Source organism: Astatotilapia calliptera, chromosome 7 (assembly GCF_900246225.1).
Source record: "Astatotilapia calliptera chromosome 7, fAstCal1.2, whole genome shotgun sequence".
Lineage (NCBI taxonomy): Eukaryota > Metazoa > Chordata > Actinopteri > Cichliformes > Cichlidae > Astatotilapia > Astatotilapia calliptera.
In genome coordinates, this window is record NC_039308.1 from 14197475 (window position 1) to 14219730 (window position 22256).

At 39.2% G+C, this 22256-nt stretch overlaps 2 protein-coding genes across 3 annotated transcripts; one reads left to right on the forward strand and one right to left on the reverse strand.

Annotated features, from left to right (window-relative positions):
* Positions 1-2900: 2900 nt before the first annotated feature.
* On the forward strand, positions 2901-10517 carry LOC113025480 (probable global transcription activator SNF2L2). 2 transcript variants are annotated; one of them, XM_026173260.1, is made up of 6 exons: positions 2901-3363; positions 5028-5257; positions 7396-7501; positions 9061-9162; positions 9297-9441; positions 9560-10517. In XM_026173260.1, exons 1-6 carry the CDS (start codon positions 3268-3270, stop codon positions 9691-9693), a joined length of 813 nt encoding a protein of 270 aa, XP_026029045.1. In that variant the 5' UTR covers positions 2901-3267; the 3' UTR covers positions 9694-10517. The 2 variants fall into 2 exon arrangements, with proteins under 2 accessions (XP_026029045.1, XP_026029046.1); XM_026173261.1 differs by lacking the exon at positions 2901-3363 and adding an exon at positions 3384-3452.
* A 6381-nt stretch (positions 10518-16898) lies between these two features.
* On the reverse strand, positions 16899-18660 carry LOC113027288 (neuropeptide FF receptor 2). The gene is made up of 3 exons (XM_026176908.1): positions 18330-18660; positions 17899-17998; positions 16899-17793 (listed from the first exon to the last, which is right to left on the reverse strand). The coding sequence occupies exons 1-3, from the start codon at positions 18658-18660 to the stop codon at positions 16899-16901; spliced, it is 1326 nt and encodes a 441-aa protein (XP_026032693.1).
* Between the last annotated feature and the right edge of the window lie 3596 nt (positions 18661-22256).

The window sequence follows — 22256 nt, forward strand, 5'->3', positions numbered from 1 at the left end:
CTTCCTGTGTTTGACTCCTGCCTTCTGCTGCCCAGGCCGGTCAGATGGCTCTGATGCTCGCTGTGAGCTCTCTTACACAGAAACTACCCACCATTCTCACCTCGTTTCTACCACCTCACCAGGCATTGCCCCCAGTGTTCATCCTGTCCCTTCTCTGTTGACTATGATGTCTATCAGTAAAGTACCATTGCCTTTTTTTCCCCTATAAGCAAGATTATGTAGACCTTTTTCAAAAAATGACTATTAATGACTGAATTATTAGGTGAGTTTGTGACCTTAGACTGCAAAACCTGGCCTTGATAACTCATCAGAGTAGTCTTGCCTCTCTTGGCGTTTGTACTACTGGAAATTAAAAGCGAATTTCAGCTTTGAATGAGCTGTAAATCATTTATCAACCATTCAGAATAACCTGTGCCCTACAGTTCTCACCATTTTAATTAATATTCCCCACGAGCTTCATTGGTGTGAGAAGAGAGAGCGTGTGGTGATAATTCAATTCTACAGCAGTCCTGCAGCTCAGAGATTATCATTGTTTAATTTTACGCTACAGCACTGTTGGTGAGTGAACATGTGACAAGTTATAAAATAAAAGAAAGAACAGATTAAGGGGTATCTCGTTTTTTTTCAACCTTTTTTTTTTTAACCGTTTACGAAGTACGATGTTTTCATCAGTGAAACATGCGATCTCACAGTCAGTTTGTTGTATTTCCTCTTCCTTTTGTTTTCTTCATCTACTCATGTGATTTATATTTTGCCCATTTCCAGAGCTTTTTTTTTTTAAAGCAGTGCTTGGGTGCACAAGACAGAAAGCTTCCATGAAAAGACAGATTATAAAATTATGTTGTTCGGCTTCCCGCTGCACTCGTTTCCCCAGTGTACCACTTTGTCTCCAATTCCTGAGCACTTGTGTGACTGAGAGCACTCTGAATCATTTCCCAGCAACAGCAATAAAACACAATGATATACAAGGTCCACCATCAAAATTTGCTGTTGCCATGGTAACAGTCAGCAGTTTTCAGCAAGTGATTCTTGGGAACATTAGTCTGGAAAGATATCTCTATTTCACCGAGGTTAGCTAATCCGTTCATTTAATTTCCCCGTTTGTTTAAGCGTCACCGCTACCATGTTATTTAGTAGAATAGATGCCGATGTAAGCAATCTTGAAAGCAAAACAAAACTGTTTTGTAAAACCCTAATGAATGTCATATGAAGCTGGCATGCAAGGACATTCAGCAGTCACAGTTTCATGCCAGTGAAGCCCTTTGTACACTGACACATGCCATCAAAAGATATGGATGTTCCTGTCAGAAGGGTACATGTGTCTTCAGTACAATATGTTGCATGTGACATGTATGGACTTCTACATCAGATGGTTCGTTATTTCATGGTGCAGACCATATCATAAAACTGAGACTTGAAAGGTTTTGAAAAACAGTCGCTGCAACAATGTCTGTGAAACATTCTTGATGTTTTGGGCCATTTGTCAATTTGGGACCAAGATCCAACAAACCACAAACACTAAATTAACTAATAAATGGATTTGTTGGATTCGGAAAAGACAGTGCAGAAACTTTGATTTGCTGTGGACAAGTCAAATCGAATAAGTTAAATCAAATGTGGCACCACGTACTGGGTTTTATGCTGACCGCACATTCAGAGCCATTGGTCATGTGCTTCTCTTACTGGTTTATTGAAGTGGGTGGGAGTTGTTTGGCAAAGGTGATGTCACATATTTCCCTGAATCAGTTTGATATAAAACAGCTATAATCAATATTTTCGCGATAAACCAATCAAACTCAGATATATGTATATGTGTGTGTGTGTGTGTGTGTGTGTGTGGGTGGGTCCTTCATTGTTGAATGATTGTGTCCATTGTGGTCTTCTGCTGCTGCTGTCCATTTACTTCTAGGATCAATGTGATGTGCCTTCAGAGATGCTCTTCTGCCATCTCTGCAGTGATTATTCGAGTTGGTATTGCTTTCCTGTCAGTTCAAATCAGTCTGGCCATTCTCCTCTGAACTCTGGCATCAACAAATCACTTTCACCCAGAACTATTTCCCCCCTCTCTCTCTTTTTTTTTCTTTTTTTTTTTTTGGACCATTTGCTAATCCCTAGAGAATCAGCAGTTTCTGAAATACTCCTACCAGCCCATCAGACACCAACAACCATACCACATTATAAGACACTTAAATCACGCTTTCTCATTCTGATGCTCAGTTTGAACCTCAGCAGATCGCCTGGAGCATGCTTACGTGCCCAAATGCACTGAGTTGCTGTCATATGATTGGCTCACCATATATTCGTGTTAGGGCGCATAAGAGTAGGCGTACCTAATAAAGTGGACGAATATAGGAGTGTATGTATACTGTAGTAGGGTAGCATGGCATGACAAATAGTCTGTAACTCGTGCATTATGATTTTCTCTCACTGAATTCCATTCAGCTGAGATCCTCCACTTCACAAGTATTTCCACTGGACAAAACGATGTTGCTCTGACATCAGACATTTTTTTAAATTTTTTTTGCATATGTTTTTCTGTGCTGTTACATGTGCTGTTATCCAGCAGCAGCCTTTTTGGTTTGTTTTTTTGTGCACATGTTAGGAAGAAAACTAATTGCTTTACAGAAACCACATGGCTTTGAATACTTGCCTAAAGTAGAAAAACTCCCTTTTTTTTCTGCTGCAGCTCAGCGGCTCGGACTTTGCAGAGAACTTTTTTTCTTCTTTCCTTGCTGTCTCGGCTGAGGAATTAAGTGTAATCTGAGTCAATATTTATGCATTAATCACCCTGCTGGAATTCCGAGGCGGCTGCACATTCAAACGTGCTCTCGAGTGAACTCATGAATGTCCGTGCTGCTTTCAGGCTTGGACTCCTGGTTCCAGCAGGAGTTTCTTGCTTGCCTTAGTTGATAACGAACAGTACGATCCCTCCAAAATACAGTGCAGATTTTTTTTTAAAGAAATAATAAAAATAAAAAAGGACCCGACAACTTTAACAGAGGGGTAGGAAGAGAGAAAGAGAGAGAGGGAGAGAGAGAGAGAGAGAGAGGAAAGAAAAAAATAATAACGTCTGGCAACAGTCGATATTAAAAACATGCAGAGGGAGACAAGCTCGGGGCCTTCCAGAGTCAGGAAAAAGACTTCGGAGAGCTGCAGACGGGAGATGGGTATGGCATTTGTATTTTCCCCCTGCCCAATGATTTGTATATGAAAACATAGCGCTTTTATTCTCCCCCCTTCTGGGCTCTGCTTCTGAGTGATCAGCTGATGAAGAGACTAGCAGCTCGCCGCTATGCTGGCTTGCTAATTCTCTCCCCCACAGCTGCAGCCGATCCCGATAACCAGCCTGCAGATTGCAGTCAGGTAAATATCCTCCTCCATGTCTTTTCTTCACAGGCTCAGGATTCAGCCAGGGTACATCGCATGGGAAGAGAGGAAGAGATGGATAAAATGTGTGTGTATGTGTGTGTGTGTGTGTGTGCGCGCACGCCAAGGAAAGAGAGAGAGTGTATGCGTGTGTGCGCAAGAGGCAGGGAGAGAGAGTGTGTAGGTGTGTGTTGTAACAGATGAGAGGGAATCTTTGCCAGATTAGTCAGGGAAGAGGCAGGCTTGTTAGGAGATAGCACAGGCATGGAGCATCACATGCACACTCTGACACCCTTCCACTCCACATGCACGGTCAATCAGGCAGCTCTCAGCTGTGTTATACATCTTTGAGGATTACCCTCTATCCCTCCAGTATTCCGCTGGAACGATTGCTTCCCCTTAGAGGGAGTAGCGGGGCTTTTCAAAGCCTACATTTGAGCCCCGAACAATGATGAGCAGGATTTCTATTGTTGTCTCTAGTGCTGTTGTCTCCTCTAAGTCAGCTTCTGCTATGTCTTTTTTATGGTTGGAAGTGCAGGCATGTATCTTCAGTCCTGTTTTTTTTTTTGGTTTTTTTGAGGTGGGGGGAAGGGGGGGGGGGGTTATTGTTATTGTTTTTCCATTTTTTCTAATTCTGCATGGCACCGTTCGCTGCTCCTCGGATCAGTGTGTGTTAAATATCTCAAGTTTGCGTCCTTGAGAGATCAGCAGGCGTGCTGTATTATATGATGTGAAGGCTGATGTGTGTACTGTATGATCCTGTATTATTGATGCATCAATATTCTGTTCAGATTGGACAGCATGCCCTCTCTACCCCCCCTCCAGCTGCTGCTGCTGCTGCAAGAGCTGCTTGTGCTGCATGCACACTCACTCTTGTTTCTGGCCTCTAATTGCCTTTGTGGAAAACACAGTGGTCGCTGCATAATCGAAAAGGAGCGGATGAAACGGTTGAACATAACTCGGGATGCAGCACGCACCCTTGTCAAACACCACACACCTAAAATAATGATTCCGGCTCTCTTTTTTCTCTCTGTCTTGCATGCACAAGGCTGAGTGCAAAGCAGCAAAATATAGATTCATATTTATGGCACAATGGCATTTTTAGACTCTGTGCTTTGACAGAAAAGGGCTTCCTCGAATCCATTCCGACTCGTCGTGCATTAAAAAATAAGCATCCCCTCGATAATCATCTCACATCAAAGCCCACAGATCAAATAATCTGTCCTAAATTTGCAGAGACGGCACTGGGTTGCTTCAGTCCATATAAATTCAGATGCTATTGTAATAAATAAATGAGTCCTAATTCATTTGAATACAAAACCATGCTCTGTAATTCCAAATGCCTGAATTCCATCTGCTAATTAGATGGAGACTTAGAGTGCTTTAATTTGGAGGTTTTAAATTTAGAATCTGCAGTTTGTCGTCTTAAGCGCTTCAGGTTTGCGTCTGGGAAAAACACGTACTATGCGTTTTCCCGAGAGCTTTGACATGAAAATCAAAGAGGCCAAGTTAGAATAAACAGAAAATAGAAGTTTTGAAATGAACTCTTTCCACCCATTCTCTAGCAAATATTCTCTCTCCTCCTCAGTCTTTGTGTTGCTGAAGTAGGAACTAAACAAAAAGAAAATACATGTGCATTTACAAGATTTCCCCACCCACAGCTCGAGGCAAGAGAGAACGGTTCTCTAGAGGACATGGAGGAGGACATCAGTCTGAAGAAGCGTAAAGGTGATCATCAAGCAGTGAAAGACCTGAAGGCTGGGCAAGAAACTGGCGAGAAAGTCAAAAGGAAGCGAGGGCGCCCACCAGCTGAGAAACTCCCTCCAAATCCACCTGAACTCACCAGAACACTGAACACACTGGTGGATATGGTCATGAACTACAAAGATGGGTGAGGGATGTGAAAGACGTTTGGGCTGTGTCAAAAAAGTCACTATTTTTAGATCTCTTTTTAATTACAAAAATGAATATAATGTTTTATTTGATAATATTAACCTTTTGATGAGCATGATCTCATTCATACTGATTGATTTTAGTTTTTTTCCATGTAATCTATATTCATTATGCATAAATTTAAATATTTCAAGCTTTTTTGATTTTATTTTGACTATTATCGCTTGTACCGCATCAGTGTGGTACGACATGGAGGTGATCAGCTTGGGGCACTGCTGAGGTGCGACTGAAGCCCGGGTAGCTTTGACAGCAGGGCTTAGCCTGTATTAGGTGGTTCTCATCTTCGGTTTGACGAAACCTCATGTATTCTACGAGCAATTGGGAAATAGATTTGGGCCTGTGCTGCCAAGTCCTCCTGGAAAAGGAAAACCAGATCCCCTTCAAGCTTATGAGTAGATGGAAACATGAAGTGGTGTAAAAATCTCCTGGTAGACACCTGTGTTGACTTTAGCCTTGATAAAATACAGCAGACAGACTGCAAACTTTGCACTAGACACCTTGGATTCAGTGGCTTTTCACGCTTTCTCCAGACTCTAGGGCCTCAATTTCCAAATGAAATGCGGCATTTTCTTTTCATCTGAAAAGATGACCGTGGGCCACTGAGCAACGGTCCGGTTCTTTTTCTCCTTAGCCCAGGTAAGACGTTTGTGATGCTGTATCTGGTTCAGCAGTTGGCCGATGTCAAGAATGCAACAGTTGTAGCCCCTTTCCTGAAGAAAGTCTTTGCATAGTGGCTCTGACTCTCTTTGTGAAGCTCTCCCAAGTCAGCAATCCTTCCTGTGACTGTGGCATTATGTACTGAACTCAAATGAGACATACACACTATTTAAACTCTAAGAAAAAGATTCTGTTAATCTAAGGTACTGGACTTCCGATTTCCGTGAGCTATAAGCCATGATCATCAAAATGAGAACAAAAAAGGCTTGAAATATTTCACTTGTGACAAATAGAGAACACATGTAGATTCTAAAATTACATTTGTTGAGATGGTCTTATAGCAATTCCTACAAAACTGTACACCTGATTACAGCTTAAAGGGGACCTGTTATACCCTATTAGACAATTTTTTGTATAATGAAGTCAGCATATGTGTAAGTAATCCCAAAGGCTAAAGCTCAGGGTTCAGTATAAACACACTCAGAGTTTTCAGCTCTTTGTGTTTGTATGGTGTCAAAGCGAGGGGATATCCCTGATGCAGTCATTTCAGGCACTCAGCTCCAAACGTAGGCCCAGTGGCCCCCGCCCACCTGCTGTTCAAACCTTCTGTTTGCGAGGAACAGCCAGCCAGAACAAAGCTGGTTCAAAGGAAGCGGCCAAAATAGTTTAGTTCATACAGTGAATAAACTGTGGTACTGCACCAGGGTCTAGGATGAAGCTACTGTAGCTGAATTCAAGACTAGAAATACGGAATTAGAAATGACCGTAGTAGGTCCCCTTTAAAACTGATTGATTAAGGGATTCTTTTGATATTATCATTATTATTAAAAGTATTATATTTAAGTAAATTGGTCTATCCAGGGACAACAGCACTGTAGTGCAATGGTTAGTTCTGTTGCCTCAGCAAGAAGCTAGCCGGACCTTTCTGTATGATGCATGATCTTTGCATTGCAGAATATGGATGGATGGATGGATGGATGGACGGATTGTGCAGTGGGATATTTTAACAAGAGAGTTTTAACAAGAGAGTTTTTTAGCCTAGCGACTCAGTGAGGAACCAGAACACTTATTTCTCTCACCCCCTGCTGCTGGATTGAAGCAGAAGTAAAAAATTTCAGCTTTAAACATTTTGCGAGTCTAACCTAATACCTCACAGGGATTTCAGGGAAACCTGCCTTAAAAATCCCAGTGCAGCTACTCACTTTGTCAAGTTTTGAATGCTGAACATTGAATCAATCAGCAGTTTATTTTGGGATTGTGCCTCCTTCATAATTTAGTCATGAAAAGACATTGTATGTAAGTGTGGACTGCAAGAAAACATTATCAGGAATAAGAAAACAAAATGTCTTACAGATATTGACAGAATAATTAAACATTTTTCCTATTGTCACGAGATTAAAAGAAACATTGTGTTTCTAGGTTGGGACGGCAGATCAGTAAAGGCTTTGTGCAGCTTCCCTCTAAGAAGGAGGTACCTGAGTACTACGAACTGATCCGAAAGCCTGTGGACTTCAGAAGGATCAGGGTTTGTGTCACTGAATACCCTCACAACTCCGACACGATACAGATTTCACAGTTACCTTTTCTACGAAGATAAAATTGAATGAAAAGGGGGTGAACCATAATACATCAATGGCAAGTGGGAGTCTATTCAGTATTCAAAACCTTCATTCAGTAAACAGTGATTAAGAGGACTTAAGCTTAGGTATACTATATAATACAAATATGTCAATGTATGTTAAATACACATGGGTTGAACAGAAAGAGCCTTAATATTTTTATGCTTAACAGACTCCACAAAACTAGAACTTTTCTATTTATCGCCATTGTAAGAGCTAAACGCTAGCATGTTTCTATTAAGCTGATGGTTTAGCACGTAGGTTTACCATGTTCCCCCCATCATCCTTACAGTCAGACTGTAGAAAAGACAGCATGTGGTGTAAAATTGTTGTTGTTGTTTTTAATTAATGTAATACACACATAAAAACAACCAACAAAGGCCAACTACACACTAAAGTTAAAGTCAGTTGATTTTTGAGGATTAGAAAAAACAAATGTTGTACATATAAACAGGCTCATTTATACCCAATGTTGTTGCAATTACTTATTATCAACAGATTAGTGCCTCCAATAAGCTGACAATAAGTTGACTTAACAACAACAGCTGGTTATAAGCTAACCTTATGCCAGCTAATGTTAGGCTTGAATGTCCCAAAAATCAAACGTTGCCTCTGACAAACAGTTTGATTTCGTTCTCGCAGCGTAGGAGAATTTATTCACTAAGTGTCCAAGTCCACTTCAAAGAAACTCGTACTTACAATGGCTAACAGCAGCTAACAGAGGCTAACAACAGCAAAAATGGCAGCACTTAGCGACAGAAAAGTTCAGGATATTCTCAACAACTCACCTCAGTATCGCCGTCATTGGACAGAAGTTAGCTTAACTGAGTCATATTGGACTCCTTTTGTAAAGCTTTACACCCTCCTCCAAATTTAACAGACATGGACACATACTGACAGCTGAGGTCAGTGAGTGTAGGTGGCGACCAGACTTGTTTGTCCTACAACAGCCACCATAGCTAGATTTATGCACTTGGGAGAGGTAAGAAAACATAATTCAGTTGACTGCAATGTGCAATCTACTGACATCTAGTGGTGAGATTTTATACACTGCACTAACTCCAGAATATCACTTTGCCAGCCAAAATGTAGTTTCAGCACCAAACTTCCCATAAAGTCACAACCTGTTGTGTCTACATTCTGGCTTTGCTGCAAAAAGATTAACAGTAGTCATGTGACATGTGACGGTGCTGGTAGCTATTTTGTTACCTTCTCTGTTTGAGGTCTTAATGCTAAGATGACTGACAAGTCTAATCTCTTATTTAGTGTACAGACTTGAAGTGAGTGAGTTTTTTCTCATTTAATTCTCAGCAAAAAACTGAATAAGTGTGTTTTAGAAAAGTTCAGGAGACAATCAAGTATCTTTGTATTTTTGTCCTTTTTTAAAAAACTAAATAATGAACCAAATCAGTTTATAGTTTTATTGTTGTTGTTATTTGTCTGTTTTTATTACTGTATTTCATAGGAACGTGTTCGCAATCACAAGTACAGAAGTGTGGGAGATCTGGAGAAGGACATTTTCCTTCTGTGTCACAATGCTCAGACTTATAATCTGGAGGGATCACAGGTGAAGGGATTTCAGGAGGAATTCTTTCATTCACAAGCAGCAAAATAGTTTTTCTCCACGGTTCCTGTTATAAAAACTCTGATCGCGCGTGTGTGTGTGTGTGTGTGTGTGTCTGTGTGTGTAAATCACTGCAGATCTATGAGGATTCTATTGTCATTAAGTCTGTTTTTGAGAGTGCGAGACAGAGAATCGTCACAGATGAAGAACAGAAAGAGACGGTTAGCGCCAGTCACAGCAATAATGGCGGTGGAGCTGAAGACCAGTTTGTTCCATCAGCAGGTGAGGGCTGTGTTTTAATAACTAGGGTGAATGGAGAAAAAGGAGTAACATTTTTGTTTGTCTGCAGTAGTGTTTTGTATTAGACTTATCATATATTTCTTTCCCTTTTTATAACCAGTGAAACCATTACCAGTTCAGATCAAGAAGGGGGCTAAGGAGCAGAGAAGCAGAAATACTATGGCCAAGAGGGTTCACAGTGATTTAGACAGCGATGAGGATCTAGAGGATAACACCACAAAAGATGAAGGTTGAACTAAAAGACCCTGCTCTTTTTGTATCCTTGTCCATGTCTATTCTCTGCCACATCCCTTTTCATTGGTTTCTTTATGTTGTTGTGTTTTTTTAATTAAAAGAAAGCTCTTTGAAAATAACCGTGAAAGGACTCCTCAGTGTGAAGCACTTATAAAACAGTGCTTGTTTTTTAGATGACTCACATCACTCAAACACATCTTGCTGCACAGTGCTGTTCTTCTCATTTAGCTGGTCTTTTATAAGAATTATGATTTACGTTTTATCTGCTTTAGTCCCCGTGATAGCTTCTGCAGATATAATGTAAAGCACCAGTTTCATTGACTGTTTTTAATCAATATATTTGATTGTATGAAATGCCTTCATATGTCTTTGGAGCATGATATGTATCTCTGTCCTGAAGCTGGCTCCTCCAGAGGAAAACCTGCTGCTGATGATGTGTTCAGGGCCAGGGCATCGAAGCACACAGGAAGGTCCGTTTAATGAATCGGAGATGAGCAAATTAGATTTGTTTAAAGTCTCTGAATGTGATTTTTAGAGTGGATACAAGTAAAAAGACATGTGACAAATACTGGTAGTATGCCTTTTGTTTGTTTCTGATACTTGATGGAATAAGTTTGGATCTAACCAGGGGTACTTAAGTCAAACATTTGTATCCCTTGTGCTACAGTATATTCACATATTGTACAGTTTGTGTGAAAAATAACAAAATTTCTTTTCATTTACTCTCCTACTATTTGGGGAGGATGAAAGACATCATTGTTAAGACAATCCCTCAAAAACCTGTATCACTTAAACACTTGCAAAATAAATTTTACCAAAAAGTCCCACTGGTTGGTATCAATTATTTTTAACCCGGTGAGCAGAACGAGATGTTAAAATGTTTATGTATTTGAACTGTATATAAAGAATCTGCCAATAGATGGTGCAAGAGAACCGTTTGTCTGGATCTTTGTCTATACAGAGACAGAATTCATTGAAATATACATTGTACAATATCATGTAGCAATTTAAACAGTATAAGAAATAAATGCAAAGAAATGTGATATATGCTAAGTTTATATTTACATGTAGTGCAATTTAATGTTATTATTATAGCGCCAAAGGTGCTTTATATTATTAGGTAAAGAGCTTACAATAGCGTACAGTAATATAGAGAAAACCCTAAAAACCAAATTTTGCACTTTTTCATCAATAGTTTCTTTAAAATTGTGAGATGGACAGTGGATTTATGACTGGCATGCACAAATTGCACAAGCTCTTAGCTCTCTTGCCATATGTGCTCATGGAACCAGGTATAGCTGACGGTAAATTGTGATCAACAGCTCTAGCATATGCTTCAGTCATGTTCTCCAGTGTTACAGCAGTTACATATGGGCCCATCTGTGGCAGTGTCACAGCCTATCTGTGTCCACCCAGTCGCTCATCTTGAAGACGTTCAATTCGTGTTATTTAGAAAAGATAAACAGCAAACAAACATAAATAGCATAGAAGCCTTCACTGATTTATATGTTGAAATTTACCCTAGAAAGAATTTCAAGGCTTTAGACGCAAAGCTGGGAGCTCTCATGCAGAAAGTTAGACTGATGCAGGCTCATATCTGTTGAATAAACCAAAGAAAATTGAAGTTAAACAGCTACTCACTGCTCACTAAGCTCAATGATCAACTCCATATGTTTTCATGTAACCCATAAACAAACAGAAAACAAAAAGTAGTGCTTTTCTGTGTCATATTACATTCATCTGTTTCTTCATCTTCTGCCTGTAGTTTCATTAATACAAATAAATTTTTTTTCTAATTCTTTCATATTGATTTAGGCAGATTAAGGTTCTTTAAAGATCAGGCTGCATCTCTTTAGCTTGTATGTTCTGCTTCCTTTGCCAACCACCACTTTATATTACCTATGCTGTTTTGCACTGTGAAGCAAAAAGGAAAGTTTTAAGTTTATATGAACCACTTTAATTCAATCATACGCCCTTAAAATGAACAAAACAGCCAACATGGAAGTACCAAAAGTTTAGTTCCACTAATTACCACTTCATGCTGTTTAGTAAAGTAAGTCAGTCCTCATTTCTATAGCTTATTTCTTTTACCCCCAGCCATTTGTCTGGTGTTAGTTGACAAGTTAGCGCTCCAACAAATCACTGAAGGCTTCACGTCAGCAGTCCCCAAACCAACGGGTTACATCACACAAATATATCTGCATATTTAGTGTGTAGTGTCCATCGAGCTCGTTCGGTAAAAGCTACAAAAAGTTAATGTTTGCTATGTGAAATCATTTGCTCTTCAACATTTAATAAATTGGAAGGTGTCAGAAGTACAAAGCTTTTTGCAGGTACTTACAGATTAACAACATCCTCAGAGCAGCTAAAAGGTGTAGGCTCTTACAATAAATAGCTCTGGGAACAAAATGGCACATAGGACTATATCTTTGTGATGAAAACCTCACAGAAAATTACACATAAACCTAATGGAAGTGTAAGGATAGAGATATTGCTGAAGGTAGCTGCGCTAATGGTTTTATCAAATTAGCGCAGCTCCAGAAGGTGACTTTAATCTGTTGAGAAGACAATCTGTTTTGTTTTTTTTCCTTTACCCACAGGACACCGATTTAACAGATAGAGTGATCCACATTTATCATAGCTTTCACTAATCGCCTGTTGTATAAGGTAACTGCATTTAATATCATTGTGCTCACTGTAAAAAAATGTTCTGTCAACATCAGCGCCTTTAAAATGAAGTTGGATCATTTTGAAATTCTCGTCATTTGCGTGACACATTTTGTTTGGTTTTTTTTCTGCCTCATAAACTTTGAACGCTGTCAGAATGCTGACAGGTGGATTTTAAACATACCATATAAAAATATCTGCTGCCAACTTTCCCAGTATATAGAAAATGATTTCATTCATCTAACACCGCTGCTGTTTCAAGGAAAAATGTGATATTACTGCACACAGCAGCGTGAACAGTAACGATCTGAATGTAAACGTTAGTAGCACCTTTATTGTTTTTCCTTTGCTGATGGTGCAGTTCTCTGGTTCACAGAGTACAAATAGTAACTTTAAATTTGTGATCTCAGAAAGCTTAACTTGGTATTGTTTTAGCATTAACTTGTGCAAAAACATTTCAGCCATTAACAGCAATCCCACCCAGTGTAGCATATTGTTCTTAAATAACATAACAAATGAAAATGACAGACTGAAAATTTTTGAGACTCTAGACCAAATTGTTACTTGACCCCTTTTTAAGGAAAGCAGTGCAATCGGGAACTTTTTGTAGCTTTAGAAGAGACTTCCTCACTGCTGAGCTGATCCACTCACCTTAAGTAAACTGCTCCAGTTTTTTCTTTCTTTCACTTTTGACGAGTGTTTGATCCCGCTGATAGTTTTCTTCTGTGTCAGTCTTGTTTTGAGTCATTACCGTTCTACAGGAGCAATGACCTTAGACAGGAATGAACTCTCCAACACTACCAGAATTTTTCATCCCTGAATGCCTTGATAATTTTCTAATATAATTGTGCTTTTCAGCAATTCAAGGCACACAATGCAACCCCAGTACACCATTAAATGTTTCCTTTTGCAGCTTTATTAAAATGATCTAAATTTAAAGTAGGTATGACTAAAACTAGACTAAAATGAAAATATAGTTTTTATTGAACTTAATAAGAGGACATTCTGCAAGAAGCATTGTGACTTGACAACATGCATTTTAGCAAACTTTAGTTATTCTTACCATTAAATAGAACATCTGAAGTACAGTATAATATTATAAGAATTGCACATCTCCTTCACAAACCTGAATGATAGTAATTATTATATAATGATTTAACTCGAAAGACCTTTTCCAAGGTCCACTTGTTATTGAACACTGCAATTTAGTATACCTGTGGTATTCATCAACCTGCTGGCTCTTCACCTGTGGTCTAAAAAGATGACTCACTGGCTTTTTATTAGACTTTTCAAGGTAAGACTTTATCTGTTAATCTAGTCATGTGTGCCTGGCTGTAAAGCAGGTATTTATTCGCATCTGTCATTTCACATTCCACATATACAATATTTGTGGTATGAGAAACTTGTTAAAAAAAGGTTAAGGTTAAGTTCACCTTAAGTCTGCCAGCTGGTGCATATGTGCAGTTGGTGGATTCTAATGTAAAGTATCTTTGGACAAATCCCGGTCACAAAAATTAGCAGGTAAACAATTGTAGGGACCCACGCAGTTACATTTGATCATATAACTGGTCTTTGATTTATTATAAATGTTACTAGGGACACATATCATATCACAACATCACTGCAAAACAAGCACCAAAACCTGCTCAGGATACCACCCACTCTCTTAGCCTCTATAGAGTATTGAATTCATATGTAAAATGTGAATTTTGATATTAAATTGCAGCAACATTGCGTGTGCACAAAAGGAATTCAAGGAAACTCCAAACTGTAAACAGGGTCTATAAAATCAAGGCAAATCAGAGGACCAGTCAGGGTTCCAGACAATGTCACCTGCAGTGTTAAAGATTTTCCATTAATCCCTTACTCACAGTAGTTCTTATTGGCAGAAGAAGAAATACAATAGTTATTCAGCCGCTTCCACATAATGCTCATTCAAGCCATTATACTCTTACTGTTTATTGACTGGTATGGAGTTCATTATTATTTACTGCCTAGCGGTTGGAATGAAATTCATGTAAGGTAAATGTGTAGGTGGCACCTTATGATTTTTGCCATTACCAAAATGAAAGCAGAGATGAACAGTCTTAGTCTGTCCTTTCCGTCTCTCACTTATTTTAAGATCCCTACCATAAACATTATCTATATGGAAGAGAAAGCAGAAAGTAGCTAATTGTTGTGGCAATGTTATTTTCTTCTTCTTTATTGAATCATTTTTGAACCCTTTTTTAAATAAGACGCAACAGTGGATGATATAAATAATATGTTGAGTTTAAACTTATGAAGCCATTAAAATATACTGAAAGATAAATATTTTATAACAAGGGGCAACACTGTAAACCAGCAAGCAACAAGCTGATCTAAATTATAGTGACATGAGTGTGCCTGTGCAGTATAACATATTTTACAAACTGGCAGGTATAATCCAAAATGAAAACAAAAATCAGTTTTATTTATATCGTATGTTTGAATGCATTTGTTTCATTCTTTCTTTCTTTCTTTATAATGAAAACACTAAACACGTTTGGTTATATGTAAGTTCCACTTTCAGACTCTAACAATATGCAGAGCAATATTTCGCATTTCATTACATTCACTTTGAGGTTATAGAGGAACATAAGCTCAGCATTCATCAAAAAAAGGATTAGACAGACAAGCCTGCCCATGATGAGTTATGTTTTACACACAGCATATCAATGATGTATTTTCCCAGTTTAACCACTGAAAGCAGTTTTATAACCATTACACCTACAAAACACCATTTATCCTTAAAGAACACATTTTTTACATTACGGATGTTATGCACACCAATCAGACAGTGTGCACAGTTACCAGCATACACAGAAGAGACCATAAATAACATGTGTCAAATATGTGCAAATCATTTTTTTTAAATATTTGTATAAAGTGTATAGAGTTAGAATGTGAACAAAAACAGAATTGAAGATGCTGCACTTGTACTTCTTTATTAAACTGTAAAACTACAATTTTAAAACTACAATTTTCTGCTGAAATGGGAGCTCTTTGGGGAACTTCTTATGAAAGACGTCTTTGTTTTTTCAGCTAAAAATGCCATGTCTGCCCATGACCCAACATCTGAGAAATATTTGCACAGCACCTGAAGACAGTTTCTTATGCTAGTAGTGTACTGCCATCCAGATGTGATCAAACTAAATCCATACCAAATGTTCATGAGGCAAAAAATCTGTGTTAATAATAGCACGAAACAATAGCACGGCCTGCTGTTACTCACTATTGACTGATTTCTTTGTGTGCCTCTGCTGTGAAGGCGCACCATTTGTTTTCCTTTTGTACTTCTGGCAAAGTAACTGTGGGAGCATTTTGCTACAGTGCCTGCTGTAACCATGGCAATTGTAAGGATAGCAGCATTAATTATGGAGACCAATTAAGATTTTTTCAGTCTTTTTTTTCAATTCATGAATAATATGGGGGATCTATTACAATCTTAGATTCTCATTTCAAGCAAGGTTTGAAATAATGATTTCTGCATATGTATAAAGGAATCCCTGAGAACCAAAGGCTTGGGTCTCATATACCTCTAAACACTCAGCTGCAGTTACTTTCTTTTAAACTCTTGAATCTTTTTAATGTCACAAAGATGTTCTTTAATATAATTATAATAAGCCTCACTTATCCATTTTTCAACTCTTTTGTTTTCAAGTGGCAGCCACTTAGAAAAAAGCTGGTTTAAGGAGATAAAAAAGATTATTCTCTCGCCATTTAACTTCAGCCTATCTTTGTACATGAACAAAGAGGCCAAACCAAGGCCAAGTAAAGGATAAATAAGGATTAATACTCTCTATTCTAAGGATGATTCATGCTCTCCCACCCTCATCTATGGCCAATAACCAAAATAATGAGATTGAAGCAGATATTAGCTTTCAAGTCGCAGTTTTTAGCTTTCCCAGACAAAATGCTGAGCTCTCCTTTAGAGACATGTTGAGGACCTTGGTCATTTGGGAGGGACTCAGAGTAGAGCTGGTACTCCTCCACATTGGAAATAGTCAGCTGAGGTGGTCATGGCAGCTGACTAGGATGCCTCCTGGACAACTGTCCAACTGGGAGAAGCCCGCATGGTAGACCCAGAACCCAGTGGACAGAATATGTCTCTCAGCTGACTTGAGAAAGCCTCAGTGCCCCAGCCCAGGAGGTGGCTGAGGAAATGAACATTTGAGTATCTCTGCTTAGACTGCTACCCCTGCATCCCAGACTATGGATGGATAGATGGATGGACTCTCTACTGCAGTTGTCCGAGAACAAAAATAATGAGCAGGAAGCAGGAATCATAGGTGCTCTTGAGATGTTGTAGAGACGTTTCCAAGTCTTGAGTCATTTTAAAGTCTCTGCTTATATCATACTTTGCCATATACACCCACCATAAAACCATAGACACCATAACACCATAAGACATATCTAGATTTACAAGGAATTAAAGTAGTCTAAATTCATCTAGAACAAGTTAAAGAAACCTCTTTGTTTGTGAAACGGGGCAGTCACTGCACATTGTCAAAGTCTGCCTAAATCTTGGACACCCTTTTCAGGTCCTCCGTGATCACGTCTTGTTCTTTGATGTCATTTTTACCAGACAAGCACTCTTCCTCCTGACTTGAGCTCTTCTTATTTTCCACTAACCCCGATCCAACTCCAGAGCCTGATCTGCTGGGGGCGACAGGTCGTAGGGGGACCACAGCATTTCCTCTGATCCGATGGGAGTAAGTCCTCTGGCGCAGAATGTCAGCAGAGCACAGCTGGAATTTGAATGCTGCCTGGAAGCCTCTGCGGAAGTTCTCATTGAAGAATCCGTAGATGATGGGGTTGATGCTGCTGTTTGAGAAAGCCAGCCAATGAGCTAAGGGATACATGTAAATATTAATGACACGATACTGATGCTGTGTCAGGCTGATGTAGTCGCTTAGCATCATCAGGGTCCACAGAGGCAGCCAGGATACGATGAAGAGCAGAGCCACAACGAGCAGCATCATAATGACTCGCTTCTTCTTCCTTGTGATTGTCTGACGACCTTCCATGCTTGACTTGTTTTTGCCACTGCCTTCTAGAGACTCACTCCCACTGCCCCTAACAGGTGAGATAGTGGTCTTGAAGAGCGTGTAACCAATGCGAGCGTACATGATTACAATGAGGCTAAGAGGAGCAAGGTAGATGTTAGCAAAGAGGACAGTAGTGTAGATTTTCCGCATTTCCTGATTGGGCCAATTTTCGCGACACCAGTAGAAGGGACGGGTGTCGTTGTTGCTGCCGAGGACTATTCGCACCCTCTGCTCTTTTGTGACCTGGAGCATGATGCCTGAAGGACACATTATAGCCACAGCCAGGACCCAAATGATGACAATTATTAGTTTTGAGGTGGCAATGGTCAGCTTCTGCTTGAAAGGGTAAACAATGCACCGGAACCTGATAGAAAAGGGGATTAAAGAAGATGTATAAAGGAAGTAAATCTTTCAGAGTAAAACAGACAAGTGAACAGTAATCAGAAATTACAGAAATGACAGCTCTTACCTATCAATAGCTATTGCCACCAGCGTAAACACCGATGCTGACACAGATATGCCTTGAACCATCCCACTTAGCTTACAAACTACCCGACCAAATGGCCAGCCTGCCCAAAAGAAGACAAAAGAAGATAAAATCATTGATTTATTTCATTTGATTATTCATTTGATTATTTGAACCGTCATTCACACAATGACAATATCTTGTTTGTTTGTTTGTTTTTACCATATAGCAGTTTTTATTATGATTAAATTGCCTTTATTGGTCTTCTTACTGATAAAATTAACAACTTTATTGACCTTTCTCTATTTTAGCATTAAAAAAAAAGGTCACAAGTAAAAACATCCTGTAATGTGCTCCAATAACACTCTAGGGTAAAATTTTGAATTTCCATGTGTTTAAGTGCCTTAAAAATAGGGAAAGAGAGAACATGTCACCTGTTATGACGTTGTCCACCAGTGTGGTCGGCATGCAGAAGATGCCGACAAGCAGGTCACTGATGGCGAGGTTGAGAATAAACAGGTTGGTGACCGTGCGCATGTTTTTGCTGCGCAGCACAATGAAACACACCACCCCGTTGCCCACCATGCACACCAGGAAGATAAGCAGATAGGACACAGTGAAGACTGCAGCCACTGAGGGCTTGTGGAGGTAGAAATCAACATAAGTGATGTTTTGGAAGGTCAAAGGATTTTTGTGCACTCCTGAGGAGTTGGAGATGGAGTTCAGGCCCTCCCATGAGGTCGTGTTTAGAAAATTCAGGGTCATGGTGATATCTGGATGTAAGAGAGAGAGGAATAGAGTCAGGCAGTACTGTAATCTGTTAAGGGATTGGCCATTTCCAACAGCTTTTCTAAACAAAGTCAACTAATCATGAGCCAGATCAACATGGTCCTCCCGATGGGAAGGCAATCCTGATTACCAGGAGAAGAAATCAACTGGTAATAACATAGACCAATAGAACCTCACCGGTAATCAATAAACCAATTCTTGGGTCAGTACAAGTAGCTTGATTCAGTGGATGCTCACACTGACTGATTAAAAGTCATCTGTTCTGGGAGCAGTGGGAATCACTACCTGCTGGCCTGTGGATTGTTAGCGCAGTTACTGTAAGACAGCAGTCTGGGAAGGTTACCTTTATTCTGATCTTTTTTTTAAATTCTCCAAAGCTATGCTCATATTTCTCCCAAGACTTCGATGTTGAACTCAGTTACTCAGCTATTTTTAATAAACTGTTAATTCAAACTGTGTCCTTGTGTCATGGATTAAAAATCTAATGCATAGGTGTTTTAACCTCCTGAGGCCCCCTGAGGCCACCCTCTTATTGGAGCATCACATTTAGGCTTTTCCGCTTTTCCGTATTTTCTATTTTGAAAAAACACTGTTTAAAGGTGATACTTACTTTTCAGACTTGTATTCCAAGCAAGAGCTTGCATCTCAGGAGATTAATCGAACACATCATTACACATTGTAGTTTTTTTTTTCTTTTAATTTTTATAGAATCAGGTCAAGGCCCTGTCATCCAGACTATTTAAACAAAGATGAAGTAAGCACTGTTATTTTTTCTAATAGAGAACAAGACATCGTTATGTTTAGATAAAGATAAATATCTATCACAATAAAAGCTCAGAAGCTGTTAAAAGTAGCTTGTTTGTGCTCATGTACATATTTAAAATGCAAAAATTTATTTTACACATTTTTTTTTAGTTTTTTATATTATATTATATTAAATTAGTTTATGCAGATCCATAATTGAACTACAACTCTGTCCCTGATAAATAAGCCAGAACTGATAAAAACTAATATTCTGGGAAAGACTTACTTTTCTAAAAGCCTACCAAATCACTTTGGTAGACCCTTGCATTCTTACCTTAAACAGCTGATTTTTTTACTCCCCTTTTTCTGCTGCTACAAGTGGTTAAAATCCATTTGACAGAAATTTCACTCAGAGCAACAAGCTGCACACTGAGACCCCTTGCATCCCCTCAGCCTGCACAGGCAGAGACTGCTGTAGCACTTATAAATGACACAGACAAGATTCGCTTGGGAGGGATAGATTGGGTGTTGCAGGGGCTGGGAGCAATACATGTCCCTGGGCGTTGTGTGAACTCATCACAACAGATGTCACACTAATCAAGGACTCCTTGCAAGTGAGGGCCAACGGTGGCCATCAGAACAGACAGCTGATTTTTGTTTTTTTTCGCACATTAATCTGATAAACAGGTGCTGATTAAAGTGATCGCTTGTCTTGGATCAGCCTTGGATTTAACTAAGTCTGGCATTAGTCAAATCTTACTTTTTGCAACTCACCCTTCACACTCACATTGCATAAGTGGAGAAAATGTGAAGTCTAAGTGATGAAAGTCTGTGCAACTGCATTAGATTTAACTGAAGTCAAAGTCAACTTTATTGCCAGTTCGGCAATAGGTGGACATACACAGAAGGAGGGGAAAAACACTGTAAAGAGAATTCATGATTAATGGGAAAATGTGCTTTGAAGGTAACCAATAAGGGAAAATACATCAACTGTAGAGAAGCAAGGAAGAGGGATTTAAAAGTCATCAGTATCTGATTAATGCAAGATCGAGAGATGAGGAAGAAAGTGTGTGAGGAGTGATTGTACAAAGCGATACCTGATCAGGATGCAGAAAGTTTTTGTGCTTCGCGAGTGGAATGTTGAGTAGAAATCGAGATAGAAGGGAGGAAGCCAGCTAATGTTTTTACCTCGCAAAATAGTTAATTACTGTGAGTGTTAGAAAAACACTTCAGGCATTACCTGCAGTTGCTTCAGGTTGTATAATTAACATGCTAAAATGATTATATCTCAAATCTCTATGGACTCTGACCACAGAAAGAAGTCAGAGGGGGGAAATTGTTATGGCCGGGTAGACTGGCTTCTTTTTTGCCTTTAGTTTTCGCTTTCTCAAAAGTCCACAGCCATAGTGTTGCTTTACATGAAGTTGTTAAAATGTCATAGTATGTCTAAGAATAGTGGCAAATTGTAAATCTTGTGAAAAATGTGAGAATAATAGAACATATGCTTAATCCGAAACAATACGCCTCTTTGTCCTCAGGTGTAAACCCATGGAAGAAATGAGAGGGCAAGACAAACGTCTGCATAATCTCATCTGAAGCTAATCTCACAGGAAAATATGGGATGATTTGAAAATCTTACTCAACTAAACATAAAGGACTAAAATATTTCTTATGTGCAGTATGTACAGTCAGAAGTCACATACTCTCATCATGGGCATGAATGTCATGGTAATTTTGGGCTTTTGATGATTTCTCTGAACTGTTGTTTTTCCAGGGTGAAATGATTGTACAGCATACATTTTAAGCATAAGTTTGAATTTATTGGGGATTGTATTATAATCCACACAAGTTCAAAAGTCAGAGTATACTTACAGAGTCAAATCTTAGCAAGGTGCATCTCGACCTGATGGTTTTGGTAGCCATCAACAACACTTATGGTAACATATTTGATTTTTGGGGGCAAAACTGATTGGTTTCCTGACAAAGGTTTGCTTTTAAGCATAGTCCAGAGAGTTTCAATAGGGTTTGAGTTCAGAGCATTGGGAACACCATTCTAGATGTTAGCCTGCTTTATCCATTTCAAAACCAGTTTTGATGTGTGTTTGGGATCATTCTCCTGTTGGAACTACTGCCTGTGTCCAAATTTCAACCATCTGGCTGTTTGGAGGTAATGTACCAGTACTACTGGCTGCAAAACAGTCCCAGAGCACCATGTTTGGCAGCTTGTGAAGTGTTCTTAGGTTTAAAAGCGCCACATTTACTCCTCCAAACAAAGCTCTTATCATTGTGGCCAAAGAGTGCAATCTTTGTCTTCGTCTGATCATAAAACCTTTTTTCCAAAAAACATTTGGCTTGTCCACGCAGGCAGCTGCAAGTTTCAGTCAGGGGCTTCTTTGTTGGTCAGCACCCACTTGGTTCATGGCGAGGTAAAACTTCCTTCACTTTAAAGTAATTAAAGATGTATGCGCTACAATCATTGAAATCTCAAAAAAACAAACAAAAAAAAACAGAAATGACACTCATAACCATGATGAGTGTATGTAAAGAAGCATAAAACATCCATCTATGGACCGTGTATTCACCCTCAACAAAACAATGATGTTACGGCACTGCTATGTGTTCTGGACATGGCTCAAAACACATGTAAGGTGGACCTGAGCTGAGCAGAGCACATTTAGGCCAAACATTCACTTTTGTCTGCGTGCCATAAAAATTCCCGCTCGTGCTTTTACAAGCGTCCTGCGAGCCAAAGCTTTTTTCACATCGTGTTGTGCTTTATGTGATTTTCTGCTGCAAACAATTTGTTTTACTTTTCACACAGCGACGAA